The sequence below is a fragment of the Phyllostomus hastatus genome, unplaced genomic scaffold (genome assembly GCF_019186645.2).
Source record: "Phyllostomus hastatus isolate PE091 unplaced genomic scaffold, TTU_PhHast_1.1 phas_contig_150, whole genome shotgun sequence".
NCBI lineage: Eukaryota > Metazoa > Chordata > Mammalia > Chiroptera > Phyllostomidae > Phyllostomus > Phyllostomus hastatus.
In genome coordinates, this window is record NW_025333611.1 from 37314102 (window position 1) to 37336519 (window position 22418).

At 43.1% G+C, this 22418-nt stretch overlaps 1 protein-coding gene across 12 annotated transcripts in view; it reads right to left on the bottom strand.

Moving 5' to 3' along the window:
• Positions 1-960: 960 nt before the first annotated feature.
• The window catches only part of NSD1 (nuclear receptor binding SET domain protein 1), a 141957-nt gene continuing 120499 nt past the window's right edge, over positions 961-22418 (bottom strand). For all 12 annotated transcript variants that reach the window (XM_045823033.1, XM_045822960.1, XM_045823014.1 and 9 more), the window contains 7 exons: positions 19733-19845; positions 17691-17960; positions 16135-16251; positions 14775-14916; positions 11152-11258; positions 9493-9697; positions 961-7384 (listed from right to left, as the gene is read on the bottom strand). In XM_045823033.1, coding sequence (XP_045678989.1) covers positions 5754-7384; positions 9493-9697; positions 11152-11258; positions 14775-14916; positions 16135-16251; positions 17691-17960; positions 19733-19845 — 2585 coding nt within the window. In that variant the 3' untranslated portion in view covers positions 961-5753. The remainder of the gene's footprint in view (positions 7385-9492; positions 9698-11151; positions 11259-14774; positions 14917-16134; positions 16252-17690; positions 17961-19732; positions 19846-22418) is intronic.

The following is a 22418-nucleotide window of genomic DNA, read 5'->3' on the forward strand; positions in this document are numbered from 1 at the left end:
CTTTCCTGTACTCTGTTAGGGCCAAAGGCTGGGGTTGGAACAGTGCAGTGCTCACAGTTCCTTCCTGGTGCTGAGAAGAGCTAGGCAGGGACTTAAGTTGTGTCCAGAGATCAAAGATCAAGCACTCCTACCTCAGACTGGTCCTACCACATCTATCACACCTAGGCCTGAGTCACACCTGTGGCTCAGATCCTAAGCTTCCCGTCAGCATCTGGCAATGTAGTATAATGAGAAAAATCATAGGTTCTGTAAGACAAAGGTCTTTGGACTCAGAATTGAATAAGGGACCTAAACTTGGTGTCAATTTCTTACCTCTAAAAGTAACCACTGCCCAGTTCAGGACTGTGAAGTAAACTCTAGGACTAAAGATGTACCTTCCCCAGAGGACTGCTGAAGAGGCAGGAAGTTCAGGACTAGGTCTCGGGGAGGCAGACTCCCAAGGTTGCCTCAAGTGTAGCTTTAGGCCTTGTAGGTCCAAATATTTCTGAAGGATCAGGTGTTAACTGTAAGCTAGGCTGACGCTTCCTGTTCAAAAAGGACGTTTATGGAGGCTTGGCCCCTTCGCCTTGGCTTTCCCACCTTAGGCTGGGCCCTCTGCAGGGCTTAGCACCTGCCTCTGAAGAACTAAAGTTGGCCAAGATGGTCAGACTCACTCAGGAAGTCCTTTGGTTCTACTTCCTTTTAAAAAACCAATTCCTCAAAATATCCTTACTTTATGGGTGATGAAGGCTTCCTGTGTAGGGACCGAAACTAACCAGCCACTCCTGAAATACATTCTGGCACCTAACCACTACTGGGAGGAAACCCCCCCCCCCCCGCCCCCGGAGGTTTGGAAGAGGGGCTCGGCTCCAGCGTGTCCACTGGAAACTCGCTTTGGGGCTGGCTCCTGCTCTCACCACAAACCCGTCCTCCCTCCTGCTGGGCTACATTTCCCCACAGACAACAAAACACAACACAGGGTAAGGGCCATAAGAGTAAAGTTAAACTTTACTTTACAGTAATTTTTTTTCTATATACAAAGAATTACAGTACATGTTTATGGGGACTCCTAGCACAGGGCTCCCCTCTTTTCCACTAAGAGTTTCACTTATAGCTGACAATCTATGGGGGTGAGGAGGAGGAAAAAAAAAAGGTGATGGACCTCAGCTGATTCCCCCACATCCCTTTCTTAAAAATATAAAGATAGATCTCTATTGTCAGCTTGTTTCTTCGCCAAGACTTAGAAATCTCTTCCACGAGCTCCTGTGTGCTGCACTCACCCATCCTCTACACACACTCACCTACATGCACACACAGGCAGCACCCACCTCAGGCCTGGAGCCCACCTGCTCTCTGCCCCTACCCTGGAAGTCTAAAGCACCAGAACTATTTCTGCTGCTACTCCCGGTGCTCACACCTCTTGTCCACAAAGCTCTTCTGCTTGACTTCCAGAGTGCTACATGTGAAGCCCCTCCACAGCCTGATTTTTGGAAAGTCATGAGAAAGCAGCTCTAGAAAAGGGACCACTTAAGAATTTCATGTGTGCTGTTTTTTGCTTATGTTGGTAGGAAACACTTCCCAGGTTGTGGACTTCTAAATAAACCTACCACTTCCTTAAGAAACATTACCCTTAATCTTCATAAGCAACAGAGGTGTTCCCACAAGAGTAGAAGGGGTAGAGAGGGGCAGAGGGTAACCAAGGGAGACCCTGTACCTGGAGCACTCTACCGACCTGTTCCAGGCAGTGTGGATGGAGGCCATGGACAAGGTGATGCCAGCCCTGAGAGACTCAATGGCCACACTCATCTGGACACAGCATTTCTTCCACCTCTGTGTTGCTTTGGACCACTCCAGGGCTGGGTACAGCCTTCGACGAGGTTCTGCCCCTCTCCTCTCAAACGGAGCCTCAAGGAAACTGTTCTACATAAAATCTCTTCCTCCCAAACAGGAAGCTGGGTTTCTCAAGTCGCCAGTCCCTCAACCCTTGGCAGTGCTTATTTATACCGGGAAATTAGCACCATCATTACTTTTTTTTTTTTTTTTTGAGTGTACAAAGCAACGATCTATTCTTAGTTCAATTTATACTATAGCAAACTCTGGCCTTAGAAAGCTCGGCTAAGACTAAGCTTTCTAGGCCACAGCCAACCTCATGCAGTGGCTACCTAGCTCTAAACAATCTGGAATGTCTTAATACGTGGAACAGCCCAAACGTCCTTCAGCAGGAATGGGGCTCATGGCAGCGCCTTCCTGCTTCCATCTCAGAGAGGTCACAACACTGGGCCATTCTGACCTCCTGGTTGACAAATCCCAAGAAGATGGCAACATCCCCCCAAAAAGCCTTAGAAGACCCGCTTCATAGAAGCTGCAGCCAGAACCCGCCCATGTGTAGGGCTCCCCTACTTCCTCTCCACAGGGGAAGCTGCCAGGACCAGACTTCTCGCCTCCACTGTGTTCTCACAAGGCAACCTGGGAGTCCAGCTCCAGCGAGTAGACACTGCCAAACCTGTGAAAGAGCTGCTGTGCGCTTCATGCCCTGACCGTGGGGTGGGGTAGAGGATATGGAAAATACACTTAATTTTCATCAGTGCCAAAGATGTAGATTTGGTAGTTGTTTGGAAGAGGATCAACACAGTGATTTAAATCACTCAGTAACTGTAGGGGGAAGCAGACATTTAAAAACTTGTATGCTTTTGTAGTAGTGACAGCTATCTTGTTATTAGAATGGGTTAGCTTCAGTATGAGAAGCAAATGAGGCTTTGAATTTAACAGTTTCCTTAAGCTTTTTTCCCCTGACTTAACAGGGCTTGGAGAGGTATTTGTTCTGTCTATGGAAGAAGCTATGGCATCCCCCTGGGAAAGGCTTCCTGGGGAATTGGCTTAGAGGCAAACTCTCTTGAGATTCCAATTTCCAAGCACTTGGCCAAATACCCAAAATATCATTCTGCACAAAGATCAGGAACTTCTAAGAAATGACTTCCTTTTAACTGCCAATTCACACTCCCTGGAGAAAAGGCCTCAGTGCAGGCTCCAGGGGACCCCCGAGGGCTGGCTAGGTCACTCCCACCATCAGGCCAGAGTCTCACTTTTCAACAGTCTTGATTCTACTCTTAATTGTACAATGACTGCTTTCATGGTGTGAAGATGTTAATGACCTAGAGGTCATTAGAGGTCATTAACATCTGCTGTGATCAGGGGGCCTGACAGTTGAATCTGTAGTTTCCATTCAACCTGAGAGACTCCTTCCATGGCCCTCAGGAAAGCCTGGCACTCCATCCATCTAGATAAAGAACTGCCTCCTACCCCCAAAACCAAACATAGTTCTTATGTTGTTTTCCTAGGCAGGTCTGGAAGGAAGTTACCAGTGAATGATGGAAAATAGAAAAGACCAAAGCAAAACCACAAAGTGGCCAATCATGGCTCACCTTTCCCTCACTCCTTCCTGAACTGTGGGAGTTCTTTAGAGCGGCTGTCAAGTCAATTACCTACCAAAGCCTACTTCAGAGAAGCTGCTTCAGAATCAAACTTCTCCACTTACAAATTTTTACATAGCCTGCACAACCCCCCACCACACACACACAAAAATTCACAGTTTATTTCATGAAACAAAGAGCTACGGTAATTTAGCACACAACATAGTGAAGGAGGGTCTAACAGTGCAGTGCGGATACTTTTTCTGATCACGACTACAGATGACGGGAAAGGGCACAGGACTGGCACCGAGCAAACCCTATCATACAACCTAAGAGATTAGGGAAAAGACTTACTAGCTGCAGATATATACTTATTATTCTCACACATGATAAATACTTAATATAATGAACTTTAATGTTCTGGGTGGATTTCTTTAAAAATATCTTTTCCATGGTTTAAAATTTTTAAAAAAGAAAATAAGATGCTTTGTTTTCTCTTCCTTTCAAACAAAGAGCTTTTCCTCTCTGATGATGTGGGAAGAGATTATAGGATGGAAGGGGAGAACTAGGCAGGTGGAATTTACAGAGGAGGTTCCGAGGTCTAAGTGAGATGCAAGGACAGGCCCCTAAACTCGGGGCAGCCCTGCCCAGCCTTGTGCCTCTGCCTGAGTTCAAGTGTCTCAACCCCAGAGACTAACTTTGGGAAATAAAAGCGAAGTCTCTTTTTAATCTTTATATAAAGCGCAAATGCTTCTATAAGAACTATTGTTCCCTCCTTAAGAGTGATCGGAGCAACCTCATTAGGGAACTTAGTGGGAAACTGGGACAAAATACAGAATCCTGTTGAGGGGTTAAAAGCCTAACTGAGACAGAATGGTCAGGAGACATTTGGGCCAGGTGACCTGATTGGCTAAAGCTGCTGGCTAAGTTGGCAAAGCAGAGAGGTAAACACATTTGGTCTAGGGACAAAGGAGGCGTGAGTGAATGGGAAGGAACTGACCAAACAGCACTTCCTGTTGGCAGTCAGTGAGCTGGGTGAACGGTAGGGCAGGGTAGCACCAACAGATTTCCCAGCCCTTGAGCCCCAGCTCAGGGCAGCAGTAACAGATAATCAGCAGTTATGAGGAGTCAACTCTTAGACTGGACATTTCTCTAAATGCCACATCTTGCCAGTCATAAAGGAAGGGTTATGGTTGCCTTTGAACTGAGTCAGCAGGCAAGTGCTCTCAACATAGAGCACAATTCTCAGGAAGAAGGTGGCAGAATCCACTAGTGAAGAAGAGGACTCCTTCCATTCAGGTAGAAGAGCAAATAATCAGAAAATAAGTAATTTTCCATCAGGGCCTGGCAACCTCCCTGAGCTGGTGGTGGATCTAGCCCAGAGCTTGCCAGAGATTCCTTAGGTCCACTGCCCGAGACTCTGAAATCTGAAAGCACCTGAGTGTCTGGGGAACAGGCATGGGTGGGTTGATGTAAAAGGAGGAAAACTGGTAAAAAAGGTACGCTTGCCAGTTGCCTTCTTACACTGTGGGAAAGCCATGCCCCTGTGGAGCCCAGCCCCCAACCAGCTGTTCCGTCAAGTACAGACCTTCAGACTGCACCACCCAGACAGAAGCAGCAGTGGCTTCCCAGCCAACAGCCCTGCCTGGCCTCTGTGCAGCCCCTCCTGCCTAGGTACATCTGCACGTGCACACATGCACACCCGGCCAGAAGAACCACACTCAACACGACCATTTCTGGGGCCACAAGGAACATTACAGAATGAGCCTGGAGCCTCAGGGCCCCTCAACTCTTCGTATTATTTCCTGGTCAAAGGTTCTTGAAAGCAGCCTGGAAGCCCAGGCAGGCATGTTAGGCTCACAGGGATCAGGTCTTATTTATTTCTGTATCTCCTATCAGTGACTAGCACCTGGCCTAGCACACGAGAATGCTCAAGAAATCACCACTGATTTGAATGGATTATCAGTTCCTCCCAGGGGTTCATCAGGTGCCCTCGGTGGAGGTCTGCAGGGCTAGAGAAATAGAGAGCCCCTGTACCTTCCTTCCAACCTGACCAGTGGAATTGAATCCCATGCTTGACTCCAGAGTGGACTTTTTATTTCAAGTTGACCATGTGTAAAGGTTGAGGGAAAGAGACCCAAGTCTGTCTGTCTCCTTGGCTGAGGCCCACTTGGATTTCCATACATGGTTCACATAGCCACAAGCCCACTGGCTAATGTCACCAGAATTCTGAATGCTGGGATATAAAGAAAGAATAACAGCGGAAAAGTGTCGGGGTCTGTTTTTGGAAGGGGGGGGTGAATATTTCCCTCCCCCAAGAACCCTGGGGGTATAGCTGGTCTGGTCACATGACATTCACTGGCATTATTTCTGTTCTGACTCTGCATACTTGTGACTGGAAGGAGCCTGGTTAAGAGCTGGAAATGGGCTTTGCTCTGGCTTAGGGTCTTGCCCTCTTCCAAGAGACCAACAAGTCTGCGCCATCGTCTGTGTGCTCCCAGAGGACCAGCAGGACTGGGCCAGTGTCTGTCCAGCCACCATGGGCCAGAGCCCTGGCCCGGGTGAGACCTTTCCCAGGGCCCAGGAACTCTGCTCTGTGGTTGCCAACTTCTTCTCTTCAGCGGAGAGGGAGGGTGGGGCCTTCCCAAGAGACCTAAAGGACGGTCCACTCTTGGCAGCAAGTCCAGGTAGTTGGTGGCCTCCAGCCATCTGCTTCACCTGCTTCATCAGGCCCAGTGCTTGGCTGGGAGGCCCCGGGATCTGCTCACCCCCTGCAGGTGCTCTTCCTGAGGCCTGAGTTGCTGGCTCATATAAAAAAGCCTTGGCAGGGGACTGAGAAAGAAGTCTGGCTTGGGTGAATGACTTAACAGCTTGCCAGGGGTGCTCCAAGGGGGCCATAGCTTTTCCGGGAGGCTGAAGGACAGGATCTGACACACCGCCTCTCTCAATAGCTCGGGGCATCTGCCCCAGACCCTTGCTGGCAGGCCACGAGCTGGACTCCAACACTGGCATCTTCTCGTCGGCCTGTGGTGAGACTTCATGAGGAGAAGCTGCCCGTTCCTTCTGGCGAGAAGTGAGGTCTATGAGATCCATCACCAAAGCAGCTCTATTTTTTGACTGAGTGTTCTGGTCCACAGGCCTCAGTGCTTTTTCTTTAGCCACCAAGGTCTGGACCACAGCTGATAGTACTTTGTCAGCAGGTGGGAATCTCTGGGACAAAGGAGCATGGGATTTGTCTGGAGACCTGTCTGAAGTCTGGGGTTTGGGGCTGCTGGTGACTAGCAGTCTGTCTGTTGGTGGAAGTCTCAAGCCAGTAGGAACTGGGGTTTTCTCCAGGGACTGGGGCCTCGGGCTGGCAGCACCTATGGATTTTTCCAGCCTTGGATCAGCTGTCCCAAGTGGTCTTTCCAGTGGTTGGGACCTGACGGAGGGCGGGGAGCTTGGGCCAGTCACTGGAGAGGATTTGTCAGATAGTTGGGGTCTTGGTCCTGCTACTGCAGGTGGCCTGTCCAATGGCTTCTGGCTGCAGATCAAGGACTGAGGTTTGGTCCCTGACCCTGTAAGGGCCCGGACCCTATCTACAGGCTGGGGCCTGGAGTCAGTTCTGTCAGGAGGTCTTTCAGGCAGCGATTGCCTCTGACAAGTCCCTGCTGGAGCTTTTTTGGACAGCGACAATGTCTGATTGGTTTCAGCAGGTGGCTTGTCCGACATCTTCGGTCCCGGAGCAGCTACTCCTGATGATTGCTCTGCCAGGTGAGTGCTTGGGGCTGGAGGCAGTGGTACTGGGGGAGGCACATACTCACGGATCTCCCCAGGTTCCAGAGGGTTGGGCCCACAGGGGTCATGCTCTGTACAAGACAGGCGCCCATCCAATTTGGAGATGAAGAGCATCCCTTCCCGGTGCTGCTTGCAAAAGGAACTGGGACACATCTCACAAAAGGAGGCTGCTTCCTTCCCACAGATGTCACACTGATGCCAAGGACACTCCCATTTCCCTGAAAACACAGACATGAAACAAAAGCTTAGGAAAACAAGACATACATACAAGATGGGTCATGGCTCTGGAACCAGGTCAAGGAAGTGATTTCAAGCTGCCGTGTTCTGCAGAAACCTCATGCTTCCCTGGCCCCAGGATCTTGGCCTCCTCTTCTGTACTACCACTTATAAAAATAACAGCCAGGGCCCTGGCTGGGTAGGTTAGTTGGTTAGAGGTTGTCTCAATATGCCAAGGTTGCACAGTTAATCCTCAGTCAGGGCACATACAAGAATCAACCAATGAATATCTAAATAAGTAAAACAACAACTCCATGTTTCTCTCTCTGTCTACCCCTTTACCCACAAAATCAAAACAAAACAAAACAAAACAAAAACCCAGCCAAGTACCAAGTAGCAACTAAATATACAAGCAAGAGTAAGTCCTTTTTTCTATTTCTAGCAAGGAAAAATCACCCAAAGCTTCCTTTAGGTAGGATGTGAGGAGATTACTTTCATATTTTTGCAAACTCTTTTTGTCCTATACAGCCTTTAAATATTAATTCCAAGAGGAAAATCTCAGCTATGTATAAACTCCTACTTATTTGCTTATAAGTAGGAAGAGGAAGCAGCTATACCTTTGCTCAATTTTAAGTCTTGAAAATAGCAGACGACGGGAAGGCAGGTGTAAGGGGACTATACACTAATGGAAAAAAATTATAATAAATTGAGTCCTGGCTGGTGTGGCTCTGTGGATTGAGTGCTGGTCTGCAAAACAAAAGGTTGTTGGTTTGATTCCCGGTGAGGGCACCTGCGTGGGTTGTGGGACCAGGTCCCTAGTTGAAGGCATGCTAAAGGCAACGGATTGATGTTTCTCTCCCTCTTTGTCCCTTTTTGCCCTCTCTCTAAAAAGAAATAAAATCTTCAAAAGTAAAAGAAATAATTAAATAATAATAATTAAAAAACTAGCACAAACTTTACTTGTAGTGCCCATACAGAATCAATGGAAAAAGACCCAAAGCTAACTTCAGGTGCTATCTTTCTGCCTTCATTTCATGATAGCTGCTGTCATGGACAGTGTTTTCACTTTTGTTTAAAAAACAAACAAACAAACAAACAAACAAAAAAACCCCACACAAACAAAACAAAACAAAAACAAAAAACCAAAAAACCCAACTATGCTATACCTGACTCTTGGCTCACAGGCAAGATCAGTTCCATCAGAGCCTATGCCAATTGACGGCCCTGAGTAGCTGATTCTGAAATGATTTCCCATTTCCACTTCCTGGCACGGTCAGGTCAATGTTATGGCCTTGCCCTCACACTACTTGGTTTCCACTATTTCATTACCCTGGCCACCACATACTGGTGGAAGGTTGATTCAGAGACAAACTCCTCTCACTCCCACCCCGAAGTTGCTCTTTCCTGCAATTCCAGGAAGCAGGCCACTTGGACTAAATAGTCTCCTTAACCCAGAGTGGTTTCCTACTGGCTTCTTACCTCTGTACTCTAAAACAGATGACAGGTCCAAATCCCTACAACCCTCTCACTCCGAATCACCACCCAAAGTTGGGGGATTTCTCCAAATACAGATTCCCGGGCACCACATCTGCCTAAGCAGATTCCTCACATGTCACCTGACACAAAGCTGCACCTCCTTCACAGAGGTGTGTGCCGCAGGGGGTCTAAATGATGTCAATCCATGCCCCACCGACTAGAACGACCCAAAGCTCCACTCTGTCTCAACCTCTCTTTCTTCAGAAAGGGAACATGACCTAGTGCCCTTGAGGTCAGAAAACCTGGCTTTCAGTCTAGCTCCTCCAACTATATGCTCTAATGAGACAAGTCTTTTCACAAAACTGGATTCTGTTTCCTTATCTGCATCATGGAAAGGTGAAAAGGTCTCATATTTATGGGTTGCTAGGAGGATAAAGTAACATAACAGAAATGTACTAAAGCACCTGACACTTATCAAGTAAGTTTCTGTTTCCCTCTCTATAACCTAAGTTTCTAAGCCCTTGTCATTTATTTCCAGAATGAGAACATGGACCCACATCCTGTCAGTACTATGCGAAGGGCTCTGAGAATTCTGGCAGAGAACAAAGAGCACTCTGAACTGATTTGCACTAACCTGCTGGTCGCTTGGTTAAATTGAGACAGTCTGCGTGGTAAACTTTTGGGCAGCCTGGTTTCTTACAGGAGACGAGCTGGCCAGCATCCCCACAGCTGAAACACTCATCCTCTCGCTCCTTTGTGATTTCGCCCTGGCTCCTGCGCTTCCCTTGTTGCTTCTTCTTGAATTTCTTTGACTTTTCTTCCGTGGCAATGGGTTGATTCTAGAGGTCAGATATTGAGCAGTCAGCATTCTGTCGACACATTAGTTGTATGATCTTGACCAGGTTAACTATCCTCTCTGAGCCTCAGTCTCTCCTCTGGGAAAAGACAGTCCTCAGAGACTGTTGTAAAGATGAGAGAAAAATGCAGAAAAGGCACCTAGCACATTACAGGTACCCAATAAATGTTGTATTAATTGTTAACTTTTGTATCAACTACTCCTGCCACCTAAATAAAATAAATGCTTTTCTTTTTGTTGACACTCAAGGCTTAAAGTTTTATTTTCACCTTAATTTCATAACCAAGGAAGACTTTTCTTTGTGTTTGTGTGTGCACTACATTTCTTAGCCTATTCAACTAACCCCCACTGAGCACACAGTGTGAGTTGTATATGTGCCAGGAAGACACAAAGCACTAGCCATGGTCCTTGCCCTCAAACAGTGGTGCATCTTTACCCAAGACAGACACTGGTGCAGTAAGCAGGTCTTCCTGCACTCTAAACCCAGTGGTTTTCAAAGCTTCTGCTCTTGAATTTCTCTAACACGGATTCATGTGTGAAATGCTACATAGACCTTAAGGAAGCAGGAGCTGACATCCCCAGTATACAGAACACCATTAAGCTCGGGTTAGCCTCAATTACTATTTTATAATAATTTAAGATAAAGTAATTAGTGGGAACTCTTCATGTGTTACTGCTCAAAATGATTACCCTCTTTATTTACAGGTTTCTGTATTAATTTGCATTTTTCAGTTCTTAATGTTGACTTCATGGTCAAAAAACCATAATGGAAATACCCAATGGAAGTCACTGCATAATCCACTATCCATCAAAATTAAACTTCAATTTTCAGTATGCTGTTACTTATAATAGAGAAATCTGGAAGTTCATCTATTATGCTCCATCCATTATATAACAAACTTAATAGTCACTAAAAATGATGATTAAGAAGACTATGTAACAGCAAGGAAAGTTTTTAATAATATTTAAAAAAGGAGAGATATAGATTTGGAAACAATTCTTAACAGTTATAGAATTATAATTCAGTTAAAGAGCACATAAAATACCAGGAAGACACAACAACGTTTATATTTATTACAATGGTAAGACTAAAGGTTTTATGTTTATTGACAGTGTTATACTATGCAGCATATTAGGAAATATGAGATCAGCTGAAACAAATAAAAATGTGGGCAGTAACCCACTTTACAGGGTTTTTATTTTTAGCTAGAACGGCACCACCGATTAGAAGTCAGAACGCTCAAAACATTCCAACAATACTCATACTCTCTTATGTCACCAAACTGATCATCAGAATGCTTAGTTAGTAAAATTACCAGTGGCCATGACAATTCTTCATTATTTCAAAGAGACATCCTCTTAAAATAAACTCAGCCCTACATTGGTTAGGGTGGGAGGACCACACCATTATTCCGGATGCAAATGTTTGGAAGATACCTTTGGCCTTACACCCAAAAAGCCGCTGCAGTTCGGGGCTCCACATTTGCAAACAGTCTTTCCATTCCCAAGACATTCTAGGTTGTAGTTGAAGGTAAGTTCAGTGCCTGTGTAAGAGATCGTAAAAATATTAGTATCTATGGTTTTAATTACATTATTTCAGTATTAATTACAAAGTTTATTGACTTCTAAGAGAAAAGATTAATTTTTAAAACAGCAAATTAATCCAAATCCCACTATATCACTAAAATATTAATTATAACCCTGTAACATTTTTAATCAGTTAACACAACTTATTAAGAGAAAAATGTAAATGGCTTAACAAATAATATTTAGACTAACTTTAAGTGTAGAGGTGTTACTATAAAACCAAGCTGTCTTTTGTTTTCTAACCATTCAGATTCAAAATATATTAATTCATTACCAAAAAACAAACAGCTTCCACTGATAAGCCAGGCACTGGGAATGCAGGCATGAAGAAAACCTGCTGGTCTGTGCCACGGTGAGCACCTGGCAGCACTCCAGGGAGACACATCTCAGTACAGACTGAACTAGAGAGCTCCAGACCACAGACCCAAAACCTTGGCTTTACATTCACATTGCACCACAATCTGAGTAAGCTGAGCCCTGAGTCCATCTGTTAAATGGAGAAATAACAATCTAACAAGCTTATTAAGAGTATATGACACAATGCATACAACAGTAATTTGTAAACTTAAAAAAGAGAGATGTACAGATTTAACGTGGAAAACATCCCCTTTCTGCCCTAGTGTGGTTCAGTAGGCTGAGTGCTGGCTTATGAAGCACAAGGTCACTGGTTCAGTTCCCAGTCAGGGCACATGCTGGGTTAAGGGCCAGATTCCGAGCTGGGGGCGTGTGAGAGGCAACTGATAGCTATTTCTCTTGCACATCAATGTTTCTCGCCCCCTCTTTCTCCTTCCTTTCCCCTCTCTCCAAAAATAAATAAATAAAATCCTTGAAAAGGTCCCCTTTCTGTATGCATGTCATCAAAACTGAGAGGACGAATAAAACATATTCAAACTCAAAACACATTTAGCAAAGGCCAAATATAAGAATTTTATATATGTATACAACGAGGTTGTCTCTAGGCAGGGGTAACAGCTTAAGTGATAATCATTCAGTCAAAATGTTCAAATGTTAGATTTACCTGCAGACTGACCCATCTTCTACAAGTGAGACTAATGATACAAATATATAAATATATATACAAAATATGTTAGCATATGTATGGTTTTTCATCTTATATTAGAAATAGATTCTTTATCTTGTTGAGCAGATTGTAAAGCAGCTGGCTTATATTTAGGGGTACGCATGGCATGGACAATGAAACCAATCATGGCCTAGCAAGAGGCTCCCACTACAAAATGCACAGGGACTGAGACTGACCAAGTAATAGCACAGTGCTGTTCCCCTTCTCACACTCACTGTGACCTCACTGGACTAAACAATGGGTAAATCCACCACACTATTTTTATTAAACATTTTGAAAGTATATAGCTCAATTTTCACAAACTTAATGTGCTTATAAGACTCATACCATTCTAGAAAGCCCCACATACAATAGTCCTGGAGAGGTCTGAACTTATCAGGGTGGTGAAGGGACTATGGCACGTGTGGGAGACAGAAAACAGCAGGTATGTGAAGAGCCCAGGAGGTGGGCAGAATGAGGAGGAGAGCAAGTGGACAGTTCCAGTTCCACCCAAGGCTGCGGCTCCCACAGGGACCCTGGCACAGCATGCTGTCTCATCCCCCCATCCCACCCACGCAGATCGGAAGTCAAGTGAGCACAACAAGATGGCCTGCAAATTCCCATACCATGCTACCCGAGCTGATGTGGAAGAAGAGAGAGGAGAAACCTGGGCCTAGACATGGCAGAGGAGGCCTCCCTAAGCAGAGATCAAAGGTCCGAGCACAAGGGTGGTGCTGAAAGTAGTCAGGGCAGCAGATGGAACTAGAGTCACAGGGCTGAGTAACCTCCGAGCAGTTCCTGAGCACAGAGACCACACCCCACCCCGGGGTGGTTACAAAGAAAATGAAGAATAAGACGAGTTAAACCCAAGATTCCAAATAACACAGGTATAATAACATATACTTTACAGCATTTTTGCAGGGATTAAATTAGATAATATGCTTGGAACAGTGCCTGGCATCTTCTAAATGGTAGTTGTTACAGAGTTGACTTGGTTAATTCCTGTTACAAACTAGAAATTTACCCAATTTACTCTGAAACCATCCATTAAAAAAAACCTGATATAAGTCAGCATTTAAAAAATCAGTACTACCTGAAACTAATATAATATTGTATGGCAACTAAAATTGAAAAATACATTTAAAACAATTTTTAAAGTGATTTTCATTTAGTTCAGCGAGTGCAATACACAGTCATGCTCAAGTGTTGTTGCCGTAACAACTTAAAAGCTTTAAGTAGTGCAACACATGAGAAAAGAACTAGTGGCTGAATTTTTAAAATATGAAACTTGTCAGGACCTTTAAAATGCTGGGCACTATATTTAAATTGTAGAGAAAAAAATAGCTTTGGGAGGAAGTGGGGAAGAAGAAGATGCCTACTGATATTTTTTAAAAAGATGACAGACCAAAAGCTGACCAAATTACTCTTTATTATTTGATCCTGATTAATGTTTCCTGAAGTAAAGCCACACTGGGCTACCCTGTTGTCAATTACACATACCCAGGCTGGTCCCATCTCAGTCTGAACACAAGAGAGTGATTTTTAAATTTAAATGTTTTACCAATGTCCCTGCAAAAGTCATTTTGAAAATTATGTACTTACACATTTGAAATTCACTTTACGCAAGTCTAAATATTTTTTAATCATGCAATTTATAGAGTGTCATATGTGCATGGACATAGATACTAAATTCATCAAAACCTTGATACTACAGATTAAGCTCCTTCAATTTATTGAAATTATCTGTTATATGACTTATGTCCAGTTCTTTGGCATCTTAGAGATGAGAGGCATTTTTTACTTAGGTTCATAAACCATAAAATTCAGATGACTAAGACAAGAATCTTTGATCATAAAGTGGGCAACTGCTAAACGGATGGTAGGAAAGGAGCTGTGGATTGCTGAGGATTTCTAAGGCACACCAAAATTCATTTAAAAGGTTTGGACACCTAAAAGCATCCGCAGCCAAGCTTGAAGACACTACATTAAGTGAAATGAGTCAGTCACCAAAGAACAGACCCTGCATGACCTCCTCCATGTGAGGTTCCCAGAGCAAATTCAGAGACAAAAAGTTGAGTGGTGGCTGCTGGAGCTGGGGGAGGAGCAGACGGGAATTAGTTCAATGGGTACAGAGTTTCACTTGGAGAAAATGAAGAGTTATGAACATGAATAATGGTGGTGGTTGCACAACAATGTCAATGACTCAACACCACAGAACTATGCACTGAAAAATGGTTAAAATGGTAAAGTTCATGTTATGTATGTTTTACCACCAACAAAAAAAATTCCAGGCTAGGTACCACCCAGCAAGTTTTTTATATATCCTTAGGAGTTTGCCAATCTCATTTTAGATTATAGGACATATGGGATTTTAATTGTGTTCTTAGCTCCAGAATCCTTAAGTGAGTCTTACCTGCTTTAATGTCACTCAGGGCAAAAAGGCCGACACGAGTATCTCCATTCACAGACCACTTCTGTGTCTCACAGTTGGGCTGGCAGCAGTGATTCATGAACCGAGCATAGTTTCCTTTGGGACCAGCATCAATGATCCGGTCCTAGAATTAGAATTCCAACAAATGCTGCTCATCAGACACTTTCTGAGAATTCTAACATATTGGAGACTCTCATTCATATTGAGTCTTTCAGAGGAGAGATTCTCAAGTGTACTTGTTGGGGAACTAGAAATGCAAATTCTTGGGTTACGCTTCATATGTTAAAGCAGAAACTCTGAGGTGGGGCCCAGTAATCTGTGCTATAACAAGCCCACTACGTGATTCTGAAAGAAGTTGTTTGTCCTATCCACTAAATTACATAGTCCTGAGACCTGGCTACACATTAGAAACCACTCAAAGAAATGTTACTGATGCTGAGACCCATTCCAAATGAAGATCAGAACACCAGGAGGTGAGGATTTCACAAACCATAGGGGTACAAAACTTGATAAATATTCAGTTTCACATCAGCAAAGAGTTCTACTACAAAAGCTGGTGGAAGAAAGAAAAAAAAAAAGCAAGAAAAACCTAGTAATCAGATACAAAGGGGAAGCTCAGATACACATAAAATAAACACATTAGTATGCTAGCATTAGAAATAAGTTCCAAATATAATGCTAGGCACCAATAAAATGAAACTCATCAGAGAATTCCTATAACTGACAAGATGGTGACTTGGGTCCATAAGCTGAGTTCTACAGTCACTTTACACGACCTCAATGCACTAATTAAGTAGCAACAAATCAGGCTCTACTGGGGTGGTTCAGTGGGCTGGATGTCGAACTGCAAACTGAAAGGTCGCCAAGTTTATTACTGGTCAGGGCACGTGCCTGGGTTGAGGGCCAGGTCCCTGGTTGGTATGGGGGTGGTGAGAGAGGCCACCAAAAATCAATGTCTGTCTGTCTGTCTCTCCCTCCCCCCTTCCCCTTTCTCTAAAAATAAATAAATCAAATATTTTTTTTTAAAAAAGGCAACAAATCAGTTTCTCAATTTGTAAAATAAAAAAGTAAAATAATGACTATTTGACTTTTGTGGCTTCAAATTTTAATCCTACAGGAAAAATGTTAAAAGATGGAGTCTCCAACTTACACAGAATAGTTCAAAAAGAATGCTAAAAGCAGCACTGCCTTTGGCCACATAGCCAGCAATGAGCAACTTACCTACTCCAGAATCCTGATCAACCCTGAATACGGGGGTGGAGAGACACTATTTTGGGCAATGCCTGACATACCTGTTACCACTCTGGCAGGGACAACACGGATTTCCCAACACAGCACTTACTTTGTCTAAGGTGAGCATATAGAAATTAGTGATGTCGTGCTCCTGGGCGTAACGGATGCGAGCCCTGCACTCCTCCTCATCTATCAGCTCTCCCACATACTCATTCACAAATTCTCCCTGGAACAAGAGACAGATCTTGACTTAATGTCAAAAAGCGCATTATTTACAGGTATGCCTTATTGAAAAAAAAAATGAAAAGAACAGATTCATGATTTTCCACAAATTCTCCAAAGCAGTTCATGTTTATATAATGAGTCACTTAACAGAGGTTAATTCAAGAAATGTAACAAATATGCTGCTTCAACTATTTGACAACGAAAGCCACTTCCCCACTCCTCCTAGGACACTAAAGATCAACCCAAACGGAAGTGAATGATGGCTCCATTTACCTGCCAAAATACTTCAGTTAAGTCAGTTTCCCTAATTTAGGTAGGCTCTTTCCTTGGAACATGGCCTGCTGCCCCTTCCCCATTTCATGTCACTGCACCCCAACTAACTGCAGTACTCACACTGGCTTTTGCGCATGCTGCACTCTACACGTAATGCCTTAGCACTCAACTGGCTTAAGCCAATAACTACTTGTTTTTCCAGTTTCAACTAAAAATACTTTCAGAGACAAGCACAAGCAAGTTCCAGGCCCTTGGCCGTGTGCCTCCAGAACCCATTCTGCTTCCGCAGGGGGCAATTCCTTGTTCAATGTTCCCCCCTCTAGAATGTGAACTTAATGGAAGCACGGAGAAGGTCTCCTTTGGTGATCACTGCATCCTCAGCACACTGTCTTAGTGAATGACTAAACAGGTCAACCCATATTCAAGCCCTGTCCTAGAAATAGAATCAGTGAAATTCTTCAGAAAGTATAATTGGAGTAAGGTTTATTTTATTAAAACGTCAAATAGGACCTGGATGGCATAGCTCAGTAGATTGAGCGTGGCTGCGAACCAAAGTGTCGCAGGTTCCATTCCCAGTCAGGGCATATGCCTGGGTTGCAGGCCATGGCCCCCAGCAACCGCACATTGACGTTTCTCTCTCTCTCTTTCTCCCTCCCTTCCCTCTCTAAAAATAAATAAATAAAATATTTTAAAAAAAAGTCAAATAGGACTGATTCTTTACAAAAAATATACAATAGTATCTATTTATTAGAAACCTGAAGGTCATTCCAAGTTTGAAGTTGAAGATGCTACTTCATTTTACCTAAGTAAAAATATGGTTAATTTTATTAGCAGGCGATTAACACCTCTGAATGATGTGCTCACTATTCTCTCTTAACTACAGGCAGTGGGGTTTTCAAAAAGCAAGTGAGGCCATAGTATCTGTGCATTTCCCCTGTGGTTTCATGCTCCCACAGTGAACATGAGCAACACTGGACACATACAGATAAAGCAGAACACCTGTTCTGTAGCCTCCAACTCTAGGGTATGGCAAGATACAACCGTGAGATGGATCCCTGCACTATTATTTTCCTCTATGATGAACTTTCTCATATTCATTAAGAATTATTCAAGCCATTTCAAAGAAGGAAAAAAAAACCTGGAAAAATGAAGGAAAGTTTTCTTCACCTTTTTAATATCTGTTTTTGTTCGGAGACCCCAGCCCCTCTGTAATGTGCGAAAAATTTCCACCTCTGGATACTGGCGCTTAGTAAAACACTGGTTTTGGCAGCGCCCTCCGGCAGGACACACTGTGGGGTGGCACTCATAGAGCAGCATGCGGTTGATGCACTCGGAGTCTATCCCACAGGGGTTCTCATCAGTAGCTTTACAGTTGCAACGTGGAATCTCAGACAAGTCCGCAGTGAAGATCTGTACTCTGCCGATAGGACGGTTCACCTGGAGAAGACACATGTACTGTAAGTACACCAGTCAGATAAGTCAGCACAAGATAACTCAGGACCTAGAAAAGGGAATTTTCTTTTCATTCAAGTTGCATGCCACATTTTATGATTTTGAACCATCAAGATTTAGCACCATTATTCACAACAGCTAAAATGTGGGGAGCAAACCAAGTGTTCACTGACATATGAATGGATAAGCAAAATGTGGTACAGATAATGGAATATTATTCGGCCTAAAAGGGAAGGAAATTCTGAAACACGCTACAATATGGATAAACCTGGAGGACATTATGTTACATGAAACAAGCCAGTAACAAAAAGCCAAATATTGTATGATTCCACTTATATAATGTAGTAAGAGTAGTTAAAGTTAGAGGCAAAAAGAAGTGGTTGCCAGGGGCCAAGAGGAGAGAATGAGAGTTGTTATTTCATGGGTAGAGTTTCAGTTTTACAAGATTAAAGAAGCCTGCAAATGGATGGTGGCAATAAATACAAACATTATAAATGCATTTAATACTATGGAACTCTTAAAAATAAAGCCTGACTTGACATATAAAGTATGATGATTCCAACAAAATTTTTAAAACCATTTTAAAGCAGAATTTCAAAGCTGGTAGGCCAAGTAAATTTGAACTGGTTTCTACTATTGCCACATGGTAGCACTTTAGATGCTATGTAATAAACCCATCCTCGTTAAGTGGCATGCCAATGTCTTTGGGTAACTGAGGTTTCTATATGTGAATATGTATTTTACTGTTTACTGTCATAATCTGAAATCTTTTTAATAGTCTACACCACAGTCACTCGTGCATTCTATTCAGTAGTGGTTCTAGTACAAGGAACTACAGTGAAAAAACCCAGAGTGATGAAATATAAAGGTCAAGCTGTTGCTGTGACACTGAAACCACTAGTTTTCACATATGCCAGCAACGGTGCTGAGAAAAAAACAGGCGTGGCTCAGGGGGTTGGGTGTCATCTCACAAACTGATAGGTTACTGGTTTGATTCCAGGTCAGGGGACATGCTTGGATTGCTGGCCAGGTCTCCAGTTGGGGCATGTAAGAGGCAGCCAACTGATGTTTCTCTCCTTCTCTTCCTTTCTTCCCCTCTCTCTAAAAATAAGTAAAATCTTTTTAAAAGAAGGAGGGGTGGTTTAAAGGTTTTAATGTAAATACTTATTAAAATGTCTAATAAATGTTATTCATATTCCTTTATCTTTAATTCTGTAAATTATTCATGAAAATGATTTAAAAATGTAAAAAAATACAAAGGGTTCACTGGACCCAAATAATAAATGGTGATGATGCTCTTACCAGGTACACTAAGGGTTAGCTACACCTAACGTGCAATCTCCTGACCATGGGAATCCTAGTCATACCAGCCACCTAAATATTGAGTATCCACTATTACCAGGAAGACTTAACCATGTGTATTATCTGCACTATCTCAGGACAATTAATGATTTTTTATCATGCTTCTTTGGTCCCTTTCAAACTGAAAGGTGTTGACTATGAACAGAATCTAATCTCATCTACTTTTATGAGAAGAGTTTCCAAAGCAGTAAAGACTATATCAACACACGACTGGTATTATAAAGTACACACAACTGCTAGGAATGGTGCTCTGGAACTTTTTTGTTATCTTCTTTCAAGCTCTTACCTGTACCTAAAAACTGCTGTGCTTATGCTTCCAGTTCTTGTCATGAGTAGAAGAGGACAAACTATAAGTGTTTCTCCTTGAGATGGAGTCTCCTGAGGTCTTTTCTTACCTTTATATGTTTATAAGGTGGAGGTTTCTTATCATTCTTTCGGTCTTCCTGAAGTTGTCTTAGTTCTTTTTGGGCCTTTAACTCCTCAAACCTTGCTGCAGCTTCCTGAAGAGCTAAGAACACACAACAGCACAGGTGACTGACTTAATCTCTGGGTGGAGTTATTTCACCTCGCCCCCTTGTAAATGGGAGGAAATTCAGGTTTTAGACAAATATCACCAACATTATATGGAGAATTAAGTATTATATATGACTTCTTTCAAGTAAGTTACAGTCCCCAGGGTACTCAGATAATAGTATTAAGACAAAATAACCCATCACTAAGTGGCACAATAGAGACTCCCAGCTTCAGAGGAAAATTTAAAACAAAAATAGCTAAATGAGCTGAAAATGCCCACATGTAGCATTGTCTAACGATAACAAAATTTAAAATTATTCCTCGTGTGAGTCCTGAACTTCCTGCTTCCAGAAACATGCTGCCTCCTAGGTGTCACAGGTACATGCCGTGTTCTTCTGGAAGAAATCCAGAGTTGAAGTTTTCCTTCCCTTCTTACTTCTTCTCTAGAGCACCTGTCGTACTCTCGTCTCCTAAGACTCATTCTGCAACTATTAGCTCTAACAATATAAAAACAGACCTTCACAGCTAATCAGCATTCAAGGCCTGTATTTTAAAATGCTAGAAAGTTTGTAATATCTGAAAAATCCCCCCAAACTTAAGATTCTGCCTTGGTTGGTATGGCTAGTGGATTGAGTGCTGGCTTGCAAATCAAAAGGTTGCTGGTTCAATTCCCAGTCAGGGCATATGCCTGGGTTGTGAGCCAGGTCCCCAGTTGAGGATATGTGAGAGGCAACCACTTAAGGTTTCTCTCTCTTTTTCTCCCTCCCTTCCCCTCTCTCTAAAAATAAATAAAATCTTAAAAAAAAAAATCTAGGCCCTGGCTGGTGTAGCTCAGTGGATTGAGCATGGGCTGCGAACCAAAGTGTCGCAGTTTCGATTCCCAGCCAGGGTGCATGCCTGGGTTGCAGGCCATAACCCCCAGCAACCGCACATTGACCTCTCTCTCTCTCTCTCTCTCCCTCTCTCTCCTGCCCTTCCCTCTCTCAAAATAAATAATAAAATCTTTAAAAAAAATCTTAAGATTCTCATTCTTCTCCACTTAAAATTTTAATTCATTATTTTTGACCCAGGTTAAAAGTCTAAAAAGAATCCAGTTCCTCCCTCTTTCCTCTCTGTTGTTTTACCCCATGCTGTCAATTCTTAAAAGAAAATCCCACCCCTATTCCATCCCTTTTTCTCCATTTCTCTCACCATCCAGCATAATTTGTTTTGCCTAGAGTCCTGTAAACTTTTCTTAAGTCTCTCCCTCCTTCACCCTATTTATTATTTAGCATATCCTGCTTGGTCTATCTACTTAATGTCTATCCAATATCCGTATCTCTCCACCCATGGCCACCTCCCTGTGACAGTCTTGTCATGTCCACCCAGAAGTACTGAAACAGTTACCTCCCTGACAGTCCTGGTGGCAGCCTCTCAGTGTCCGTGGTCTTGCACTCTACTCACTGAGATTTCTAAAACTCTGCTCTGACCATATAAATCATTTATCTTTTCAGACCAATAGCCCATGGCTCTCTTAACCCCATGCTTAAACTATACTAAATACTTGGAGGTCGCTAACTCAGCACATTAGATTCAATGTGTGTTTTCACATGTGCCTTCTTCTCATTACGACATGTTAACTTCTCCACAGTTGGTGCAAGGGTTAAGATATTTGATTCTGGAGACCAGCAATTAAAACTTTGAAACGTTCCTCTATCACAGATCAGCCCTGGGACCTTGGGCAATTAATTTAACTTTTATGTGTCTCAGTTTCCTCATCTGAAGATAAGGATAATGGCACCTAACTTACAGGGTTGCCACAGGATTTAAAGAAGATAAACTCTGAACTGGGCCTTCCAAACAACAATGGTAACTATTATTATTATGGTTAATTCTTCAAAGCATCACTTAGGAAAGAAGCCACACAATTTGCAACTTCAACCCTCAGTGTATTTCTGTTTCCTCTCGGTCTGCTCCCACGGCATACCATGCACACTTCTGCCACAACACTCAATGAATGAGATTTTGACTGCTGGTATCTGTGTTCAATGCCCACATAAAAACATATGCTTTTTGTAGGCAGAAGCACCCAGCAAGCTCAGGGTCAAGGCATAGAAAGAACAAGAATCCCAGAGTTTCATCAGGCTCAGCTTTACCAGCAAAGATGCTGTCACTTGGTCACCATCTGAGCCTACAAGGCTCAAGCTCCTACATTATTAGTACTCATCACCCACGTCTACACAAAAACCACATGGCCAACAGTTAAGTTAGAATCCACGGAAATTAATATGAGGCAAATAGACCTTTTGTTATTAAATTTCTTCCCTTCAGACATCTTTCTCATTCCCGATACAGGAAGTTTCATCTGTTTATTACCTTCTTGTACCTCACCAGGGAGTTTCACTTGCTTCGAGTCCCTCTTCATCATGCGAACCCTTATACTTCAATGTCCACACATATTCATCAATGCCCTCTCATATTCAAATAACAAGACATACCTACGCTTCCTTTCTAAGGACAGCTAATGGAAGAAGGTAATTATCACTGGTAGGATACCAACTGTATGCCTTGCCAGCTGACTTTTCTATT